This window comes from Harpegnathos saltator, unplaced genomic scaffold (genome assembly GCF_003227715.2).
Source record: "Harpegnathos saltator strain DR-91 unplaced genomic scaffold, Hsal_v8.6 scaffold235, whole genome shotgun sequence".
Classification (NCBI taxonomy): domain Eukaryota; kingdom Metazoa; phylum Arthropoda; class Insecta; order Hymenoptera; family Formicidae; genus Harpegnathos; species Harpegnathos saltator.
This window is the reverse complement of record NW_020230023.1, coordinates 629,881-653,644: the sequence shown is the minus strand read 5'-3', so window position 1 is coordinate 653,644 and position 23,764 is coordinate 629,881. Positions and strand designations below refer to the sequence as shown.

The following is a 23,764-nucleotide window of genomic DNA, read 5'->3' as shown; positions in this document are numbered from 1 at the left end:
GCATCGTCGAGGATCCTCGAGAGCGGGCCCACGAGCGGCATCGTCTCGAAACCGAGACGACAAAGAAAGAGAGAGAGAGAGAGAGAGAGAGAGAGGGTTGGGGGGGATTTTCATGAGAACGGGGGCGCGGCAATGTAGGGATAAAATGTCAACGTACGAGCAGATAAAATGTCAAAGCGAGCCTTCACTTCGAAACGGTGACGAATTTACGATTCGAATCCGATAAGGCGAATGCCTTTTGTTTCGACCGAACGCGTCTGCCATACGATACGATTTTATCCTTCCTAATTTTAATTCTCGTTAAATTAGCTTTAATCTTAGCCGTTCCTAACTCATGCTTTTTTCATCGAGCCTTTAGTCCTTCTTAATCCTCGAGTTTGCACTCATGGTTTCACGATCGGGATATGCTCGACAGGGTCTCGGCGGGGTGCATCGCGATTGAAAATTCGCCGGACGAGTCGACGATCGTTAGAATCATTAGATGCGAATCGGCGCATTTGGCGCGGACACCGTTGCCGATCGGATCCTTTCTTCCGAGGAGAAGCGAAGGAGGCTCCCCCCGCGCGGGATAAAAAGGACAATGAAAAAAGAGACGAGGAGAGTCCACCACTGTGGGAGATCGCGTACGCAGGGTGCACACAGGCCGGTCGTCGAGGAGGAATCGTGAGAGGAAGCCCGCGCGTGGCGAGCGAGAAGGACGAGGAGAATCACCTGCGGTGCACCTGCTGTGCAGGGGGCTCTCCTTCGGTCCCGTATTAAAAGTGTATCAGGCTCTCCCTCGTCTCCCTCTCTCCGTCGTCCTCCTCCGCGTCCTTCTTCCCTTCCCCTCCCTCTTCTTCCTCTTCTTCCTCCTCCTCCTCCTCCTCCTCCTCCTCCTTGTTGCACGCGCTCCTCCGTGTCCTCCTCCGCCTGTGCACTCCTCCGCACGCCACGGAATACCTGATGGCCCTTCGCACGATAATTGCCCTTCAACCGTCTTTCGCCTTTGGTGAAAACGATTCGGCTGCGCGCGTGTGCGCGATCGACCAGTTCTTGCAAATTGCGAGCCGTTAGCGATCGCTCCGCTGATCCCTCGAAAGATATATATATATATATATATATACATAGAAAGAAAGAGAGAGAGAGAGAGAGAGAGATGTATAGGGACATTGTTACAATATAAATAATATGACTCAGAAAATGTGTGAGAGCGAAAGTAATCGTTGCTAAATTATTTTAATCTGTCTTTACGATTCTGATATATCCTTTTGTATAATGGCATGAAATAACTTTTTTTTTTTATCGCTGAAAAGGAATCTTTTACAAATGATAAGGAATAAAGAGGGATAAGGAGATTGCTGGAAAAAATATAATGAGGTATGCAGGGTTAAGGACCTCTTCGTGTTGGACACGCAATACATAGCTAACGCATACTCCTCCGATCGTGCTCTTTCTTCGCTCGTGATGCCTCAATGCCGCCGTTACCGATGCGAGGTGGCCATTGGCTCGTTTGAAAATTGGCCTGCAACCGACGTTACCTGAGCGCGTGCTGCATCAAGCCATGGAGGAGGCTAATAGCGTATGATTGCCGAGCTTTTGCTCGCTGAAAGAAACAATTTCGCCGCGTCGTCTTTTGAACGACTCTGACGGCGTAGCGCTCTCGTTTCGTAATGTCCTTCACAAAAGCCCGGTGTCATTCACGCGTGAAACGCGCAAGCCGATTGAAATTCTCGCGCACGCCGCGAAACGGTGTCTTCGAAGAGACAGAGTCGCTGCGAGAGACTCCTTTTAGAAAATTCTGCGAAAAAGATATTTTTCACCCTCCGCGTTCTATCTAAAGATTTTTACGAATCTTCGACAGATCAGCTGGCGGAGATGCTTTCCGGGTTTTAACTCAGTTGCGAAAATAGCCTGAAGGATAGTTGGTTCAGATAAAAAATTTCAACCTCTCGAGGATTTTACTTCGAAAACCTTTCTTCAATACCGAAAATTCTTAGATTTCAATTCTAATTTATTCGGATTCCAACCCAAAAACTCAAGAAAGAGCCCCCGGCTTTTACGGCAAAAAAGAGTCAATATTAAACCTTAATATTCCAATTTCTTTTTAAATAATTAATAAACCGCCAAAATGCCAACATTTGACGTTCCCGAACCCATTCTTCTAAGCTCGCGCTTCTCGATTGCGTAAACATCGACCGATCAATCCCCTCTCCCCCCTCACGCCGGGCATCATTCTTAGCGGAGTCGCGCTCCTCCCCACATCCCTCACACTACTTCCTGTGGCTACTCGGGGTGCGTATCCTGTCCCTTCGAGCCGAAGAGATCCTACCGATTCCTCGCTTTTCCCTCTAACGGTCTCCAAGACGTTCCCGCACTGCGCAGCGCGCGCTCGCCTCGCGCCCACTCCTGATGGACAGCGGGAGCAGCAACGGCCAACAGGTGTATAGCAGGTGCACACCCCGAGCGCCTTGAAGAGCTCTGCGCGCTGCGCTGCGGAGAGCTAAAAAGTTTCACGTCTACCTGAAGGTCCCACGCGAGAGGCCGGGCGACTTTCAACCGTCGTTTTCGGAGCGCCACCACCCCGTCGTCGTCGGCGCGCGTTCCCACCCCGCCGGGAGAGTCTCGTCACTTACGAAACGCGCCCATGTGCATACGCGCGGCATGTTTTATTTCTCGCTCTCCACGTGCCTCATCTCTCTCTCTCTCTCTCTTTCTCTCCCTCTCGGATGGTCGGTCGAAAGCTGTGAGCGTCGGAACCGAAGCGCACGCTTACTCATTACGACGCGCTCGATCCCAAGTCGCGGCGGTAGCCATTGCGCCGTAAATAACAATGGGTCGGGAGGATTGTATTATTTTAACGGCGGTTGTACGCGATAGAGCTATCACGGGGTGCATTCATTCGCTTGCTAATAAACTGTCTCAGGGTTGCCCCCGAGTATGAGGTTGCCCGACGTAACGTTACGTTAAACGACCCGTTCGTACGTCGGAGGGGGTTACGCGCGGCGTAATAAACAGCGCGCCGCGCCGGACGGAACGGCGATGGCCAAGAGGAAACAATTAACGAGGCCGCGATGATGAACGGAGATGGGGATGATAATGAAAATGCGAATGGAGGTCAGTGAGAGAAAAGGAAGAGGAGGAGCGCGGAAGAACGGACGGAGAGAAGCGCCCCAAGGAGAACGCGAGAATGAAAGAGCCGCGGCTATACAATGCAGCCGGGCGAAAGCGGCCCCGGGAGAAACAAGAGAATTGAAGGGAAAAGAAGAAAAAGAGAAAACAACGACGATGACGACGAGACAACGACGACGACGACGACGACGACGACGACGACGGTGAAGCGCGCGAGTGAAGCGAAATAAGAAGAGGCGCGAGAAGCGGAACAAGAAGAAGAAGAAGAAGAAGAAGAAGAAGATGATGATGATGAAGACGAAGCGGAGGGCGAGGAAGAAGGAGAAGAAGAAGAAGAAGAAGAAGAAGAAGAAGAAGCAACGAAGGGAATAGAGCGAGGTATCAAGCACGAGAGCCTGGATAAGTGGGGAACAATACGCGGGGAAGGAAGCACCTGCGCGTCTTATTATCGATCATCTATCGATCGCTCCCTAAAATGCAGGAGCGCCACCCTTCGGAATCACTATGTGGCGATATGTTTCCGACCGTTAAAAAATCCACCCTGTCGTGGTGCCGTCAGGTGCTTCTTCCTGGACGGCAAGTGCAGGCGGCACAAGTGCCTTTTCGATTTAATGACACGTTGTCCTACACACGAGCGCGGCCGGCCACGCACACACGCACGCGAGAGCGCGCCTTTTACCTACCTCGAGGTCCTTTCGAGTTTCCGTTCGGTGCCATCGGGCATACGTGCGCTTCTAGTCCTCTCTCTCTCTCTCTCTCTCTCTGCTTTTTCTCGAGAGAGGAAAAAATAAAGTCCCTCGGCTAATGGAAGGCGCATATATATATATATATATATATATACTCGTGCGTTGAGCTGGCGAGTACTTAACTTTTTCCCTCATTTTCTATTCTTTCGGTTACTCGTAAACTTCGCCGGTCGAACGAAAATCGCCGGTCCTTTGTCGCACGTGCGCACACGTGCGCGCAGCCGGCGCGATAGCCTTGACATACGAATTTATACCATTTTAGACCCTTCCTCGATATACGGCGTACTTCTGCGATAATAAATCGACAAAGACGCTCAAACACACCGTCATGTGTTCTAACGATAGAAAAAAGCTTCATATATAATTTCAGGTGTTTAGATTACTGGTTTATGTGCACATTGAAGAGAGCAGCGCCGACGAGAGAGAGAGAGAGAGAGAGAGAGAGAGAGAGAGAGAGAGAGAGAGAGAGAGAGAGAGAGAGCGACAGCGCGAAATAAGAGCGACGTCGCAGCGTAAGCACGCGCGACCGGCGGAGCCGCGGTGGTCGACGGGAAAATGATAAAGGCGTTTTGCCTCGAGACCCGGGTTGTTTGCACATTTTTACTTATCGAAATTCAATTGAGTTAATGATCGCACCTGTACGTCCCTTTCTCTCTGCCAACGGAACACCGTCGACATTCTGGCAGCTGTGGCGTATAAGGGACCAACGTATCCCCCCGGCTGCTGGTGCTGGTACGTATACGTGTACGTACAGGTGGAAGGCACGATCATATGGCCGCTGCCGCCGCCCCCCCCCCGCCCCCGCCGACGCCGCCTCTCCTGCTTCTCCACCTTCTCACCGCGCGAGCTTCTGCCTTTGTTGCAATTTTTCATCCGCCTCTTAGCGACACGAGCCGGTGAGATTCGATCGTCGCCGCGTATATCGTGCGACGTCGACTTAGGAAGACGAACTTGTCTCGTTCGAGTCTCCGCGCGAAATTGGGATTTCTTCGCGTTGCTCCGACGATTCTTCCTCTCTCTTCTTCCCTCCCCTTTGATCCGAACGAGTTTGCTAACGAATTCGGTCGTCGTGATTAGTTCATTATATTCGCGGCGAGTCGCGGAGAAGGACCCTTTAAAGATCCGCGAGCTGCGCAGTAGAAGCTATCTTAACACTTTTTACCATCTGCCCCATGTCGGGCATATGCTGCGGGGATAACATCGAAAATGATCTGAAACAGGTATGAGAGAGCGCAGGAGGGGCGAAGGAGAGCGAAGGAGAGACGGAGAGACGGCGAGCGAGCCGAACGGGCTCTAAGCTCCCGGTACTCGCTTCCCGGCTGTCGGCAGTCATCTGTTTATTTCCTCCAAATCAAAGTAATATCACGGTCGCCACATTTCCCGGATACTTCTCGAGTCGACTTTTCCCGCGGAAGAAATAAATATATCGCAGCGACCGGCGCGCGTGAAAGTGGAAAACACGCGGCGGCGGGTCACACATCACGCTTAGCCAAGTTATCAGTTCACTTCACTTCACGCGTTGGCGTGAAAAAAAGGCTTTGTTTTTCCTCATAGATGTTCCTGACATAATCTCGCGATCAATATTAATATCTCATGGACGCAACGAGGAAAACGGTCGACGTTTGTTAGCCTGTTTTGCCCATCTTTGGAATATTTGAAAAATGTAGCCATACGAATGAATTTAATTCTGCTCGTCCAGTATCATGCAGAAATTCAACCCAGACAGGTAGAGAAATTTATTATGCGATCTGCGAAAATTTCCCTCAAGAGCAATTGAGCAGAAAAAAAGAAGAAAAAGCAGGGCAAGTAACATTTATACGGAGCAATAGAAGTGAGTGCACAAGTTGGAGCTAATTGGAAGTTGTCTATGAAGACCTTCAAAGAGAGAGAGAGAGAGAGAGAGAGAGAGAGAGAGAGAAAACATTCAAAGTACCAGAAATGCCTCATTAAAACCTCATTAAAACATTCGTCGTGATGGGATACCTCTGACATTCACGGTCTCGTCCCCTAGCCACCCACTCACGTCTCGCCCCCGCGTCCCACACTCCCGCAAAAGTCACGAGCTATCGTATTTCGGATCGTCGTTCCCGCGCGATAATTTTATCCGATAACGACATCGGGCCCCGTCTATTTCCACCGGTGATTTCGCCTAACAATCCGGATTCCATTGTAACCACCGTAGGTGGAACCCCCTGAGCCGCGGCGGGCCGCGGGGGTGCGACGCGGGGTCGGCAGGACACTCGGGCAGGTCCTGATTTATGAACGAAATCTCGAGTAAACGCTCGTTTCCGCGCTCTGCCGGGCGTGAAATGACTCTGGGCGAGTTCTCGGCCGCGATGGGGGTCCGCTAGGCGACGCGACAGCCGAGGCCGAGGCCGTGAACGCACGGTCGATGTGCGTGTACGCAGTTTCGGTCCTCGGTGGACCGGAAGTGCCGGGAGGAGCGCTTACGCCAGCCGATGACGTTTATGATTTCACCTGACGGCCGCCGACGACGAGCTTCCGCTCGTTTACGGCGGATTGTATTCCTAAATAAATCGTATCGATCCGAATCGCGAGAGCGACGAATAACGGAGGGAGTCCGTAATGAAGAGATAAGACGCGGAGAAAGAAAGCAGCACGGCGAGCGCCTCTCGCACTCTCCTCCTCCTCCTGCTCCTCCTCCTCCTCCTCCTCCTCCTGCCCTTCCCTCGGCAATGAATTGGGAATGAATCGGCGGTTTAAACGGCACGGTGTTGTTGGCCGACAACTTTTGACGCGTCGGGAACGCACGAGAATCGTACGCGGCACGTGATATTAAATGCGCGAGATTAGCAGCGCTGTCGCTCGCGCCGATAATCAGTGACGTGACGTCGGGCGAGCGCCGAAAGAGAGCTAATGACCGCAGCGAGCGAGATCCTGCTTCTTTTTTCTCTCTTGGCGACCGGTACGACGGCAGAATTACGTAGCGCGTCTGAGTTTCGGCTTGGCGACGCCGGAAGCCCGTTCCCGCCGCAATCAGCGACGCGCGTTCTCTCGGCACTGCCGCGACGTGGGCGCGGCCGATGACTCTGAAAACACGCCGAAATCGGCGCTTTTTCACTCAGAGGGGGAGATTCGACGTGGCAATAGCGACTTTTCCGCAAAACGAGACGCGGGGGCCGGCATAATGTCGCCAACTTGGCATGTGCAATCGGGTTATTATGTACTTAATTGTACCGTTATGATTATTTTTATACCAGTGTATGTGTGTGTGTGTGTGTGTATGTGTTTCTATATATATAGAAAATAAAATTTATCATCAGTCCTTTTTCATTTTTAATTTACCATTTTATCGTAATAATTTATCATTTTTAATTTTCATTTTCAATTTATTATTAGTCTCTCTCGAGCTGGGCGACGCGCGACATCGTGAAAGCCGCAATGCAGCGATAGTTTCTTTTTTATTCGAAAGAAACTTACTACTGTGATCAGAAAGTATCCGAACTTTTATTTCTTAAAAATCGCGGGTAAACTGTAAATCAAATCCGTTTGCTTTCTTAAGTTGGTACACATGTCCTTCGCATTTGGTGAAAAAGTTATGGCGTTCCTTCAAGCCGTTTGAAAGTAGCGGTTGTTTATGTGAGTGAAGATTGTTGTGCACGGCGATTTGTACGATGTCGAAAAATATGGAGCAAAGAATTTGTTTGAAATTTTGTATTGCGAACGAAATTTCGTTCACAAACGCATTCAAAATGTTGCAAAAAGCTTATGGCGATGATTGTTTATCGAAAACAAGTACGTTTGAGTGGTTTAAGAAGTTTCAAGGAGGACGAGAATCCGTTGAAGACGACCCACGCTCTGGAAGACCCTCAACGTCAACGGATGACGCTCACATTGAGAAAGTGAAAGAATTGGTGCTACAAAATCGTCGATTGACTGTGCGAGAGATAGCAGATGAAGTTGGAATATCATTTTTGACCGTGTCAGCACATTTTGTCCAATGTACTGGACATGAAACGGGTCGCATCGCGCTTGATTCCGAAAAACCTGAATTTTCTCCAGAAAGATAATCGAGTGTTGGTGTCGTCTGAGATGATTTCTACGGTATCCAGAGACAGCACATACATGAAACGGATCATAACTGATGATGAAACATGGGTTTACCAATACGACGTCGAAACAAAGCAACAATCATCGGAATGGCGTTTGAACAATGAAGCAAGACCGAGGAGAGCTCGCCGTTTGTCAAAAGTCAAAAGTCAAGGTCACGTTCACGGTTTTCTTCGATCATCGCGGTGTTGTGCACCAGGAATTCCTTCCAACTGCTCAAAATGTCAATGCAAAATACTACTGGTCCGTGATGTGACGTTTGCAATCCCTAAGCAACGACCGGAATTGTGAGAAAACAACTCGTGGATTTTGCGTCACGACAACGCACCATCGCATACCTCGACACTTGTGCGTGAATTTCTGACAAAAGACTCAACGAATGTCGCTCCGCAAGCACCGTATTCACCAGACATGGCCCCCTGCGACTTTTTCCTGTTCCCCCTACTGAAAAAACCACTTCGCGGACAGCGTTTCGAATCGACATTGAGGACATCGAAGAAAAATCGCTGCGTGAATTGAAGGCCGCGTCTGCAGCGTATGAGCGATGTTTCCAGGATCAAACGCTGGCATATGAGCGTTGATGCAAGCAATGGGGACTACAAGTACTTTGATGGAGACTATAAGAATTTTGATGATCGAATTGTAATTTTGATTTTTAGAAATAAAGTTCGGATACTTTTTGATCACAGTAATATCTCAATTAAATTGCCAATTCATGCGCTCCGCGCTTGTCTGATCGGTCTGATCTTCCGATGGGCCAGCGATATTGTAATATACTCGCGAGAAAAACGGTCGTTAGTCGCGCTCCATCTTTCTTTTCCTCCTGAGCTGCCGTTCGCGCACCCGACGTCGTCGTGGCCACGTCGTCCACATGAAAATAGCGGTGCACCATTTACCAAGGCGAGGTCGGGGGTCGCCATATAAATTGAGCCTTCATTGCGACCGGCCTGGTCGCCGCGAAAAGTCTTTTATGCGTTCGATAGTCTTCTACGCTCTCTCGCGCCTCTCCGGCCGCCTGCGATCGAATGTATTTAAGCGGCTGCGAGCAGACGAGGAAAGCCGAGGCGAGTTAGAACAGGAGGAAGAAGATCGACGAGGGGTCCCAGCGAGGGAACAGGACGGGGTGATAGAGCGGGGCGGAGAGCGAGCGGAGCGTCTTATCTATTCCCCTGCGATTTTTGCTAATTAACCTCGCCGCGGGCACCGTTGCGCTTTTTTTCCACGAGAGTAGATTAGCTCGTTGCTCCCGAAAGATACCGGCGAAGAAGCGGCTGCTCGATGATAACGCTCTTCGTCCTCGCAGGCCGATCCCGCGGCGCGTGTCCAACGAGACCGTCCATCGATCGCTTCGTCGATATGTTCGCGAATTGTTTGTGACGAAAAAAAACAAAAGAAGCAAATTACATTTCTTCACGTCTCGTACTTCGCTCCGCGATTGACACGCCGATTTCGCGACGGATCTCCAGTGGGTCAGAATTCCAGAAGAGTGTCAAAAAATACATTTTTCGACTGTTTCCTGGATTTGAACAAATACATGTCTATTTGATAATATTAATGTCAAACTGATGAAATGTAAAATGATTTTTCTCTTAGACATTTAATATTAAGGTCGCAAGATATTCACAAAGTTGACGTCTTTAACAAATGCCACCGATTGTCATGTTTAACTGATACAAAAGATATTTTTATCGAATGAAACAAGCTATAAAATAGTCATGGATAATAATCGTTATTATGTAAAGAAATTCTATGACTCTTTCTCTTTCTAATAGTATATAATAAATTATAAAAAAATAATTTTCTCAAGCCGTTTAGGAGATATCGAAGGTTAAAGTTTTCCAACTTGTACCGTTAATATCTCCGCTTCTATTGGGAATTGAGAGTCGAAATTTATGGTGAGAATAGGATTGATACAGGAATATATTGTTGCAAAAAAACAAGACTGTATCTCTAGCCGTTTAGGAGATATCGAAGGTTAAAGTTCTCCAACTTGTGCCGTTAATATCTCCGCTTCTACTGGGAATTGAGAGTCGAAATTTATGGTGAGAATAGGGTTGATGCAGGACTATATTGTTGCAAAAAAACAGTTGCAAAAAAAAAAAATAATTTTATTACCATATAATAACGCGTCAAAACTTGGTTCGCTTGCACGAAAATATCAATGCTATCTTTCAGAGCATTTTTGAAAATGTACTCGTCGTGACTCGTCGATTGGACTTAATCGGTTTTGTAACTGATGCTTCGTACTTTAATATCCAGAAAAGATCGTCTGCTTTTACCTGCTTTTACGACAGCTAGAACAAAATAATTATTGCAATGTTGGTAGATACGCAATGTTCCGAAAAATCAAAATATTGAAATTTGAACACTGGGACTATTTATCGACAAGTCATAATATTAAATACGAATTGTGAGACAAATTATCGATACGTACACACACACACACACACACACATATATATATATGTATGTAAGTATATATATATATATATGATGAAAACAACAGATTTTTTGAACACTTCGAATACGACTCACACTAACAACTGGTACAAGTACAAGAATTATGACAATCTCTTTAAGCCATGTAAAATTCTTATCCTTAAACTGTATTATATTTCTTTAAGAAGATTACTATCGCTCATTATATTCAAAAGCAAACTTGCAAGCATAATAATAATAATAGTTATTATTATAATAATAATTATTATTACTGTTATTATAATTATAATTCTATAATCATAATAAAATTAACGATATTCAATGATTAAATGATATTAATGACATGTATTTGTTTAAATCCAGAAACAGTCGAAAAATGTATCTTTTGACAGTTTTCTGGAATGCTGGCCCACCGTGCGGATGAGACCCCGCGTCCTGCATTTCTCTCATCCATCCTGTCTTCCTCTCTCAGGCGAAACTACCACACCCCTGATTCGTGTGCTCTCGCGAGTTGGCAGCAGTCGCACGCTGCGCTTTAACGATACGGATTTATCGTTCCCGTTAGTATCGGGCATAGGCAGCGTAGCCGGGTGAACTTTCCTCCTCCCTTTCTCGCCTCCTCCAGGGAGGAGACAAAGTGTTCTCTCGCGCTCGAGACGCGCGCGTGTGCGCGCGGAAATTAACAGCGTATCTAACAGCGAGCGGCTTATTTACAGCGCTTACCGTAATGCGCATACCGATAATTAACGAATAATTACCGCGATAGATATTGTCTGGAGAGGAGGCGACTGGGAGGGGCGAGAGGCGTGATAAATAATGCGTGATACCGCGACGATAAAAAGGCTCTTACGCAGATGAATACGACGGAAGTGTTTTACATTCGGACCGAGAGCGCACATTCCATCGGCGCGCGTTTGTCTCCCCGTATAATTAGTCGGCCAAGTAAATCGTTTCCGAGAAGAACGCACCGCGCCGCGCACGCTCTCCCTCTCTCGCTCTCGTCGCTCTCATTAAAAGTGGCGTTCGTACCGCTGCTGGGAGAAAAAGGGAGGAGGAAAGGAAAGAATCGCACACATGTGCACATACACACACATACACATCGATCGCGCGGTATTATCGCAACGCGAACGCGACGCCGAGACTTTCCCGCCGCTGAACTCGCTGACTTCGCCGTGTTCGAGTTCCGATAATTCGGTTTCTCGCCCGCAATCTCCCACGACTCAGGCCGTGTCGCTCTGTCAGACATATTCCGTCAGACCTCGTGTCGTTACGTTACAGCACATGATCGCGGCCCCACCCGTCCTCCGCCGCCCCCCAATCGCCCGCCCTCTTCCGCGATTGTTTTCCTTCGATTAGAGGCCGCGCGTCAGGTGCGTCGAACCGATGCGGTTTCTAGTCGCATCGGGATTTAATGACCGGTATAATTGACGTCACGGTGCACGCACGGCTGTCTAAGTGGTCGGAACCGACGCGTCTCTCGGGGACTTTATCGTAATCGGGACGGCGTGGGGGACGAGCAGGGGGACAGGCGGACGACGGATTTTTCGACGACGGGAGCTTCTCCCGCGGTTCAAAGGTCCGATTGATAATGCACGCTCCCGCACTTCGGATAATGCTTGCTCGCTCGCTCGACGTCGGCTCGACACACTCGCGGGATAACAATGCGCCAGCGTTTGTATTTACGTTGGAAATGGGCGCGTGTCTCGTCGCGGGTATTACTTTTGCCCGTTATCTCCTTCACTTCGCGCAAAGAGAAGAACACGAGCCGGAGTGGCGCGACGCTGCGCTTGTTCGTCGCATGATGCTGCTCGCACAATGTTTGTAACAAAAGTGCGCCGCCGCGAGCCCCCCCCCAGCCCCGCGTCGCGCTTCCTGAGTCGCAATTAATCACCGCGCTTGAAAGGCGCGAGTCATAACACGTCGTTGTCTGAGCGGCCGATTTGTCAAATGCGGTCTGCGGAAACGCGAGAGGGTGGTTTGCGTGAAAATTCACTGCGCGGCTCGATCTTCCTTGGACACTTCGACACTTGCGAATGTGTACGGAATTTGATGTCGATCGCGAGGACACTGCGTTTGTATTTTCCTCCGGTAAGTGCCCTGGTTTATCTGGTGTGTTTCGAGAGGGAAATGTTTATTTGGACTGAATACGAATTAGCACACGAATGTAGCGTGTCTTCAGGTATGGAGGGGTGAGCGCGAAAGTGTGCCGAAGAGAATTGCAATTTTACCGGTGACTGGTAAGTGTCATCGGGCGTTTCGATGTCGAGTTTACCGGCTCACGGTAATAGTTCGGGCGAGTGGAGAATTTCTTCTTTAATCGTGATCGGTAATGCGATTCTCTCGATTATTTTCATCACTGATCATAAAATATTTACATTTGTTTCACATTTTCCCAATCGATAACACCACGCGTGTGCGTGTGTAATAACATTGAGAAAAAATTTTTCATTTCATCACGATGCGCGTGTGCTGCTGTGATCGATTTTGCTAGTTAAAATGGCGCAGGCAGAAATATATGTAATAATAATAAATTGTGTGTAATAACTACGTACACGCGCACGCGCAAGAGAGCGGTTCATAAAAAGTTGTGTGCGAATTATATCATTAGTGACTTCAGATTAAACGTTAGATATTATTTGACCTTAGGTTAAGTTCGGCATTTGCGCGGCGACTCAGACTGTATCGGGGATTAAATGCGCAGTGAAGAAATATAAATAAGTCTTGTCGAATCTTGTCGGGTCTTACGAATGTTATCGAGATTACGCGACACAGATTTGATTTCAAATATCAAATGTGACGATATAAATATAGCCACATTGTATCGAATACTGTTGAAGATACTTTCGTTTGGTTCAATATTGTCGTTGTTGTGGACATTTATTGCATAAAGCGTGCGCCTCCGCGACATCTAATTGCATCAAGTGAATTAGGTCCAAAGGATGAAAGAGCTGCACAATTTAGGCTCTCTTTCTCTCTTTCGGATTGAAATCAAGAATAATAATATTCCATTTGTCCGTCGCGTTTGCTTATTCAATGGCTAAAAGAAAGAAAACTGTACCTCCCTTGGACGTGGAATCGAATAAGGATCATTCCATCAGCGCAAGTATGTCTGTTCTGTCTTTCCGTGAAAAAAAAAAAAAAAAAAAAAAGTACGTTTAACGGCAAAGTTACACAGCTGACAGTACGTGGTCGCGCGTTTCATAAAATTCCTTTGGCTAAACGTGATGATGCGCGATTTGAGCAAAGACGCGGGGGTCATCGCGGTTCAAGCGGTCGAGATTTCATCGACAAACTTCCCATCGTTTAGAGTTAGCTGATCACGAGCGGAGACGAAAGCTGCTGAGCCAGATCGCTCTGCTGAGAACGTACGTCTCCGCGTTGGAGAGCAGGCTCGAAACCCCGAAGTTCGGACAATTGCAATTGCCGACAGACGCGTCGCGCGACGGCGAAACCGCGGCACGTTGCAATGTGTTGGACATACGGACGAAATTGCGCTACGATTTGTACCGGTTCACGGGGGTACGGTGCACAAAGTGCGAAGGTAGCTTCGTCTTCGAGGTGTCCGGTGCAGACAGCGTCACCGGGGCCGAGCCGTACGCGGTGGAGATTCTAATGGACAGTCACGGGTGCGGAAAACTGGGGAAGTGGGTACTTCCCATGTCCATCGACGTGCAAGGGATATTATCGCGGCATCCGATCGAAGATCTGAATAACGTGAGGCAGTTCTTGAAGAGCTGCAAGCATCACGTGGACTGCTACATCTGTCGCGCGAAACAGCTGGAGGAACTGCGGGTAATTGACTGAAAATGCGACTGAAATCGCACGAATCGCGGATATTAAGCGTTCGCGAAATGTTTATTGTTTTCTTGTTCCTTTTGTACGTTTCGTACGCGTATCGCGCGAATGTAGATCAATCGATATCTATTGGCGACAATTCGCATAACTCAGATTCGCGCTAGTCTGGTTTGATTTATGTGACTTTTCTACATATCTTATACATTTTTTATACATATTTTGTATATATTTTATCAACCTTCAAAAAATCTCTACATAAAATCTCGTTTCTCTCATAAGTATGTGAAAAGAGATTCTTCTATAAATAAATAAACTTCTATAAATATATGAATAAATAAATTGGTAAATGAGCAATCTGATGCTAAATTAAAATTGATTGGCTAATTGAATATTTACCACGACATTTTGTTCGTTTCTTGATAAACTATAAATTACAAAATTCTGCTTTTATTTTTTAGAATTTTCTCGCCGACGTTAAAAACGCTCGCGTGTCTCAGATCGTCGGAATCAGTCAGATCGAGCTGGTAATGTCAGGAGTGAAAGACATCGAGAACGATGCGATTTGTAACGTTATATTGTACTTGTGTTATAATTCTGCCGAAGTGAGACCCTACAAACTGCTCTTGGATACAGACGATAGCAAAGAACCGTCGGCGAGTCTGCTCAAAAGATTGAACAAGCATTTTAAGCCTTTTTTGAAAAACGACCTGAGTTCCGCATTCAAGTGGGTTAATGAATCACAAACTGAATTTCTTTGGGAGCCGATCACGTCGGACGTGAAAGAGATCTCCGACGAGTCATTCGAAGCCACAGGATTCTTGTCTACTTATCTCCACCGAGGCAACAAAAAGCAAAAAGCGAGCAAGAATAAAGAACAAGATAAAGAGATCATGCGCGCTGCGCATGATAATGAGATGGAAAGTTCACTTCGCGTCGAAGGTGAAGAGCGCAAAAATAGTGACGTCAAAGAGAATAAAAAGCGGGATTTTATGGACAGTAAGAAAATCGATTTATGTAAGCAAGAACAATTTACAAGAAGAAAGACATTATTTGATGCAAAAGAGCCGTCAGACGACTCGAAGCAGTTTGAGAAAGAAGTCTTGAACGTAGAAAAGAGGAGCGATCGGTACGTTACGGATGAGAACAATAAGTCTGAAGCGAAAGTTACGAGCGCAGCGAGTCGCATTCAGCGCCGTAAGAAATCGAAGAAACATCAAACAGACGTTAATAACGGCAAGAAAAAGGTTTCTGTACGGAATCGAAAACTGCTTGAAAAATCCAACGACTCGGGTCATGAGGACTCACGAGATCCGCGAGCAGCACGAAAACGAAGAAAAACAATTACACGAGAAGATAAAAGAGACAAAGAGAACTGTGCGATTTTAGATACAAACAAACAGATTCAAAAAGAGCAGATGAACTTGAGCAACAGCACTCCTACCTCGAAGAAATTACCCGACAAACGGAAGTTCTTTCATGCTAGTCGTATCAGTGAAATTTGTCGTCATATTAGTGAATCAGAAATTAAAACGGAAGAATGTAGTAAATAATAATATGATAATAATATAGAAATGATATAAAAATAATATAATAGTAGAATGTTTACTTAAGAAAAATAATCGCGAAGGGGATATGTGGCTCAATGAATTTGTAATCATTAAGATTTAATTAATAAAAGAAATACGCGTTTTAGAGAACGCAAGAGATTTTCATGTATGTTTAATAAGTGAAATAATATTGTATATCCGAAAGAGACAATACCATATATTTTTATTTAAGCTTTTCGAATAACACGCGCAATCCGGGAACAGATACGTCTATAAAGTGTTAATTTCTCGGGCGGTTCTTCCTGCTCGGTTACAAAATTTAACAATACCTCATCCATGGACGGCTGACCGATCGAAAAGTCCGTTATCCACACGTATCTCTGTTTCAACTTTCCCAGTTTGTCGAACACGTAACTGTACAAAATGTCACTTTCGAGTTCATATTTAAGAACACCCTGTAAAAAGTCGGATAAAAACAGATCTGTTTCTCTTGTAATTTAATTACAATTAATCTTTAACTTTAACTTTAATATCCTGTAATATTTCATAGATATAATTTTTTTTATAAATAAACTATAATATCCCATATTAATAAAATGTTAATTAAATCTATTTTATATTTCCCGGATATGGTGCTATCTTTAAATGCGTTCGATTTGTTTTGAATGGGATGTAACATTAACATACAGGTTAATATGACGGATTATCTTGTCCCATTCGGATGATAATGCAGAGGTTGCTGAAGAAATCACTCGTTGCTCTCGTCAGATCATTAATAATCTTCATACAAGCACATTTGCCATTGCCAATAATTTGCGGATGTGTCACACGAGAGTGCATAGAATTATAAGAAATAACCTTGAGTGTGTGGCATCCTTTCATAAGGCGTATATCCTAGCGGTTATTTCCTGCAGATTTCCCTCATAACTGGGAGCATTGTAAGTATCATTATCAACGAACGATTTCTTCGGCAATCTCTGTATTACCGTCCGAATGAGGGAAGGTCACACTGACCTGTATATTGATGTTACACCTTGTATATGTTTTCTCTTAATACTGCACATTTTAGCGTATGTGTGTTTGTATGTGTAAAGAAATATAAATATTTTACTTATATCTGTAAAAAGGCTTGCTGAAAAATTATATCCAATTTACCAAGTAGCTATCTTTGAACCTTATAGTTGGAAAAGCCTCGTTGATGATTTTCTTGATTTTCTCCAGGTTTTCAAGTTGAAAGCCTGGTATGACTTTGATGCTCAATATAAAATTGCGACCGTGTTTCGCCTTTAGATTCTCGCAAGATCCAATCGCGGTAAACTGGCCACTGACCAAAATTCCAACGCGCAGGCATATTGCTTCCGCTTCTCCCATACTGAGATTCATAAAAGAGATTTCTAAGGAATCAATTCTGACACATAAGTTTTGTTCATCAAGCTTTTTGAACTGAACCTGTGCGTAGTAATCAGTACGGTTCTCCCCATTTCTCGTACTTGTTGCAAGATTTCGCAAAGAGCGTGCTTAGTCATTATATCGACTCCAGCGGAAGGTTCGTCCATCAACACCATTGGCAAGTTGCCAATCAGACTTTGCAAGATGCAGATCTTTCTTTGAATTCCCCACGGGCAATTTGCGATTATTAAATTCTCAAAGTCCAACATATCTGCTGATTTAATTTCAGTGCAATCTTATTTAAATAATCTACTATAGTAGTTAGTTATTTGTTTGTAGAAAATGAAGGGAAAAAGTTCAAGGCTTCTAATTAGTTTCCGAGTTACGTGACCTAAGACATCCAGCCACTTGTTCACTTCGTCATTGATATGTTTGTACGGAACACCGCGAAGTGCGGCGTGAAGTTGCAAATATTGTCTTCCCGTCATAAAGTCACTCAGTCCCTCGGTTTGTGGACAATACCCTATCATACCTATAAACTTGAAAGTATTTTCTCGCGTGAGAACATTTGGATGCCCCCAGTACCAACAATTATGGCTAACATAATTTAGAAAAAAAAATTAAGCTTGGATATAAATTAAATATTTCTCGTTAGAAACGAAAAATAAAATAAAACACGTGGAATATGTTGGCACAGTAATATGATTTCACCATTCCTGTTTCTAAGAACATGAAAAAAAGGACAAGAGTCTGTACAGTATAGTATCTCGAGATTTTCCTCATTGACGGAATTTGTATAGGATTAATATAAGACCAAAAAACTTCAAGTCGGATATAGCGACATGTTACTAATGTTACTATATAACACGTTATAGCGACTCACCATCTCGCGATTTTTCGTTAATTCGTAACCGTACATCACCATTTTTCCGGCCGACATTTTCGTTTGATCCGTCAGCATTTTGTATATCGTCGACTTTCCAGCTCCGTTAAATCCCAACAAGCCGAAGCACTCTTGCTTGTGAATCTGAATGCAAATATTTCTGTTTACACGGTAAAATGTTTCTGCCGAATTTTCGGCGATTCCGCTTACACAGAAATTAACTCCTCGAACCACCGGTCTCTCCGCATACTCCTTTTTTAAATTCTGGACAACGAGCGCGATTTGCGGCGGGAGTGATTTTGTCTCTTCAAACTCTAAACAGAAGGGAGAGAAATGAAAGAAGAAATGGAATAAAATGCTTCTGTCGAGAACAAACCGTTTCGCTTATCGTGTGACATCGCATTAAGTTAAAGAATTTTCTCCTTCCTTCCTATTATATACATATTTTACGTTTCATGTATTCTTCAACGCGCCTCTTCTCCTCCGCGACTTCCGGCTCTACGACGTTATCGTCCGTCGCAGGAGACACAGAATAAATGTTCCATTTTCTGCGATTTTTCTGCTCGAAAATCTGCAGCAATATATGAAAGGCAAACATTTGGGATATCATTAAGAGTACATCGTCCACAACCGAGTGATGATATTCAGCACCGGATTGCTTGATCAGCATTACGTTCAGCTGCTTGTAACAGTGCTCGGCTTTGCAGTTCTCTGAAAATTCCAACAGACGTCGAAGTTATTTAGCGTGCGAACCGATTCGTCCGTCACCACGTTCGTCTCTGCGATCGAACTCACGGCAGCAAGGATCCTCGATGTAAAATTCCGTGTCGCAGGTATTGTAATAACTGCACTGTCTGTTGTACAGATTCAGCATGATGTAATTGCTCAGGGCGCAAGCCAACACGTACGGCGGAAACGCGTGTACGAGCGCTTCGAGAATGTATCTTCCGCCGCCGCTGAATGCGCGAAAGGCCAGCGGGAATATCACAGAGCCGTTGACCAATAATACTGCGAAAGATATTTTATACGCTGTTTTATATTTTAATCTTGCGCACACACGAGGCTCGAGATCGAATCACTCAGATCGTGTGTCGATCTTCGATCCGCTCGATCGCACCTCATGTCAATCTAATGAAAACAAAAAGATTCAGCGACGCTTCAGGTGTATTTTTCAAATCTCCTAGCAATTTTAATCGGCTCGACGCCAAACCTTGCTCTAACGAGTAACTCGCGAGGTTACCGAGCTGATCGAGTTACTAACCCACTATGACGTTGATAATTATCACCGTTAGATACACGTTTTCCGGCTTACGCGTGAAAAGCTGTATGCAGTAACCCAGCGGAATGGCGCAGCTTCCGTAACACAAGAATATCAGCAGCACCTGGACTGGAAACATCCATTAAGGGGAGGGTCAGATTGCTGAAAAATCATGCTTGTTTTTCACAATATTTTGCGATGAACTGAATAAATGTGCAGAAATGAAAATTTTAGGTATATTTATACAACATGTGAAGAGTAGAAAAATTTTGTCTATTAACAAGTACTCATATAAATATACGATATATGTAGCTGAAATATACTCTCCTTATTTTTTTTAAGTTGTCGTTTTTACAGTAATATCTCGGCTCTCGGTGGTCCGATCAGAGCGAATTTTAGCTAGAAATCTCAAGGAGGCTTATCATTATCCGGTGAAGCACTATAAAAAAAAAAAGAATCGAACAAAATTAACAAAATGGCAGCTATTATTAGGAAAAAATTCAAATTTTTTAGTTCTTTTACAATAAAAAAATTAATATCTCGAAATGAAATATTTTGACGGAGTTGTCCATGGTTCACCTGAGAGCCAGATGAACAAATATTATTGCTTTAAAATTTCAAATCGATACGAAGCTCAGTTTCGGAGAAATCACTGCAAAAAGTTGAACAATAAAATTTCGAGACAAACGCATTTAAAATTTAAGTGGACGTATATTTATATGAATATTTGTTAATAAACAAAATTTGTCTACTCTTCATATGTTATATAAATATATCAAAAATTCTCATTCTTGCACATTTATTCAGTTCGTCACAAAAACAAGCACGATTTTTCAGCAATCTGACCCTCCAGTTCCGAGCCTTAATCGGCGATTCACGGTTCGATCGTGCGCGTTTACTGTGTTACGTAAAATTTTCGCGAGTGAAGAATATTTCGCAGTCTTTCTGCGACGTAAGTTGAACGTATTCGAAAAACGCATTAGAAATACACATTAGGAATAAATATCGAAATGGAATATTAGCGCCTGTTGTAAAGAAAAAGAGCAGATCGGTTTTTATCATCATTTTATCGTTCTCGCAGGCTGCTTTTATCAAAATATGAATTTGACTCACGAGCCGTTTTGAAACGTGAATGCGTTTTGGCTGCTCCTCTAAATCGCGAAAAGAATTGCAAGGATATTTGAGATGTTAATCGATCCGATGGTTCTTACCGACCTCCACGACCGAGAAGCGCAACGTGCGCTGGTAAGCGACTAAAGTCGCGATCGCGAGGGCTATTATGGACAACGAGTACAAGAGGAAGTCGACAATGTACGTCGGGATCCAATAGATCCGAGTGGACATGCCGACCGCGTTAGTCTGCATCATTTTCGAGAGGGTGTTCAGCTCTCGTATACCCATGTCGATGGAGGGTAGCAGGAGGAACAGGGTTATCGCTATTACGGCGTTCTCCCAGTTTCTTACGCTCCGCGGACCGACCAGCAGATGCTGCCACTGTGAAGATGGTGTCTTGAAAGTTTTCTTGAAAATAGCCTAGCGCTCGCAAGGTCAATTTGATTGAAAGCGGCTCAGTGAAATTGCTCGGCGATGTAACGTACCGTCGCCGTCGGCAGTTTCGTTGCTCAATTAACGGCAGGGGGTGATTACCTGTCCCGGGTTCACCAGTGGCCGACTCGTCAGTTCGATCGCGTGATCCTCCGATCGGGTGTGATAACGCAGCAGCGCATTGTGCAGGAGATTTAACGCGATCGGCCCGCTGTGTACCGCGATGGGCGAGTACATGAGTCGAACGCTTCCGTTTGAATGCACGTCGACGGACATGACGTAACGATCCCTGAACTACTGAAGCGAAACGTTCGTCGAGGCTCGGCGTAAGATTTATCTTGGGTAAGCCCAGCGGTAAGAAATTGGCCAGTCACAGTCGCTTACTCGCGTAGAGCAGAGCTGGCCACGATCTGCACATTTCGGTCGAAATTCAGTAGGTGCACTGATAGAAAAATATAGTTGAATCAACTATAATCTCACTATATTTTATAGTTCATTTTGGCGTCAATTATATTTTCATAGTTCGTGGAAACCTGCAAAATATAGTAGAATAAACACAAATATATAGTCAATGATTGTCTTAAATAATTGTTTAGTTACTTTTACCACATATATGGTAATTTCTCATTCACAAATATAGTGAGATTTAATATTCATACAGTTACATCTGTCATCATTTAGCAAATATTCTGATAATATTGACTATATACAAGGGTTACTTTTACCTACCATTTTATATTTGCATCCATACAATAATTTTAATTTAACTTACTATAATTCTTAGTAAAAATATTATATGGTTGGTCATACTATGTTTATATCATAATTATTACCGATATTATCGTAATATTTATTATAAATATGATATTTCGGACTATAATTTAGTTACTATGTCATTATAGTTCTAAATATCATATACTTTTCTCTCAGTGTGAGTGGTGACGCCCCAGCTGATTTCTTATACAGCGACGGGCCTGAGTGCACCGCGATCGTCGCCCAGGCCGCTGAGCGCGGAGCGGTGCGAGGGGGACGGTAGGCGTCACCTACTGAATTTCGCCCGAAATGTGCAGATCGTGGCCAGCTCTGGCGTAGAGTGATAAGAAGAAGAATAATCGACTATGGTTGGCTAATTGCTTGCGTTTTAACCCTTAACGTTAGAACATGCACGTCATCGCCGATTTTGCCAGCCTGTAATTTCTTATCTGGCGTTATCTGAGGTCTGGAATTGAGAGGGGGGAATGTTTAGGCATCACACTTGTCCCCCACCCCCACAGTTGTCTGTGTCAGTCGTGTCAAAGCAGCTGATGCATAAACATTTCAATTTTCGAAACGGGTCTCCCAGATCCACGTGCGTTAAACCCGAACATTTTGTGCAACCAGTGCTAAAGTGAATATTTTCTTTGGTGCTGAATTTCGAGTTCGTAAGTATATTTTCTTATTATTAAACACAATATTGCTTGGAATCGCCATTTGGAACGTGACCTTTTGAGAATGTTTATGTGAATATTCAGTTTGTTTTTAGTGAATAACGTGGATTTTGTTCACGAAAGAAGCGTTTTTTCCAACGGCAATTTACTTACGAGGGCAGTCTGAAAAGTTCTCGGCCTGACACATAGATGGCATTAGAAACTGTCAAACTATAATTGTATTGGAAAGTGGCTGATCTCTGATATAAACCCGTGTAAAATTTTATTTCGATCTGTCGAGTCATTCGAGTAGTAGCACCAGTTTAATATTGACGTGTCATTGTCTTTTTTAAAATGGAAAAAATTGAATATCGTGCAGTGATTAAATTCTTTGTTTTGGATGGTTTAACACCAACAGAAATTCATCCGAAATTGTTAAAAGTGTATAAGGATGCATCACCTTCACTTTCCACTGTGAAAAAATGGGCTGCTCTTTTTAAATCTGGTCGTACAAGCCTCGAAGATGATCCACGCGAAGGTTGTCGGCAAAAACTGCTACAACACCACAAAACATTCAACAAGACCGATCGTCTAACACATGGTGTTAGACGATCGGTGAATGAAAATGCGTGAAATAGCTGAGGCCATAGGCATCTCAGAAGAACGAATTGGAAATATTTTGCATGAAGAATTACACATGAAATAGCTTTGTGTAAGATGGGTGCCGCATTTGCCAACAATTGACTAAAAACGTATCCGAATGCGTATTTCTCAAGCGTGTTTGGATCGTTTTAAGCAAAATAAAATGGATTTCAAGCGTCGTTGCACAACTGTTGATGAAACTTGGATCCACCACTATCCACACCAGAGCGAAAAGAAGAAGTCGAAACAATGGATTAAAGCCGGTGAAGGACGTGCACCAAAGAAGGCAAAGACGGTTCCATCAGCAGGAAAGGTTATGGCAACAGTTTTTTGGGATTACAAAGGTGTTTTGTTGATCGATTATCTTCAGAAAGATAAAACGATTAACTCTGAAATTGTAACCTTTTGGATCTATTGGATGCAAAAATTCGTGAGAAAAGACCTGCTTTAAAGAAGAAAAGAATCGTTTTCCATAAAGACAATGCACATGTTCACACGAGTGTTTTGACAATGGCAAAATTCAACTTTAATAATGATATTGAATTATTGGAAAAACGTTGGAATAAATGTATTGAAGTTTCAGGAGATTATATTGAAAAATAAAACGGATTTCACGGCAAAAAAATTTTCTTTCATTGTTAGGCCGAGAACTTTTCAGACTGCCTACGTATTTCACTCAGATAATACATATGTCTATTTATTGTTATATTTACCTAGACTTTCCAATATCAGCGAAAATTATAAAAATGATCGAAAGGACAGACTTCAAAAATTGTCGATTTTCATTCTTCAGAATAATTATACTTTTTGAAAAACAACACCCTATTTTTCCCCTCAAAATTCAACTCTTCTAGTTTCCGAAAACGTGGTTCAAGGTTACTTTTAGTTACGTTTTCATTAAAAAAAAAAAAAGAAATCATGAAAGAAATGCCCTT

The 23,764-nt window shown here is 44.3% G+C and overlaps 2 protein-coding genes across 2 annotated transcripts; one reads left to right on the top strand and one right to left on the bottom strand.

Annotated features, from left to right (window-relative positions):
• Window positions 1-12,961: 12,961 nt before the first annotated feature.
• Window positions 12,962-15,839, top strand: LOC105191249 (uncharacterized). Its single transcript, XM_011154523.3, has 3 exons — window positions 12,962-13,467; window positions 13,672-14,156; window positions 14,618-15,839. Exons 1-3 carry the CDS (start codon window positions 13,398-13,400, stop codon window positions 15,707-15,709), a joined length of 1,647 nt encoding a protein of 548 aa, XP_011152825.1. The 5' UTR covers window positions 12,962-13,397; the 3' UTR covers window positions 15,710-15,839.
• An 11-nt stretch (window positions 15,840-15,850) lies between these two features.
• LOC109504613 (ATP-binding cassette sub-family A member 3-like) lies at window positions 15,851-19,401 on the bottom strand. Its single transcript, XM_025298708.1, has 8 exons — window positions 19,240-19,401; window positions 18,774-18,986; window positions 18,429-18,689; window positions 17,979-18,292; window positions 17,422-17,634; window positions 17,156-17,391; window positions 16,862-17,078; window positions 15,851-16,161 (listed from the first exon to the last, which is right to left on the bottom strand). Exons 1-8 carry the CDS (start codon window positions 19,373-19,375, stop codon window positions 15,934-15,936), a joined length of 1,818 nt encoding a protein of 605 aa, XP_025154493.1. The 5' UTR covers window positions 19,376-19,401; the 3' UTR covers window positions 15,851-15,933.
• Between the last annotated feature and the right edge of the window lie 4,363 nt (window positions 19,402-23,764).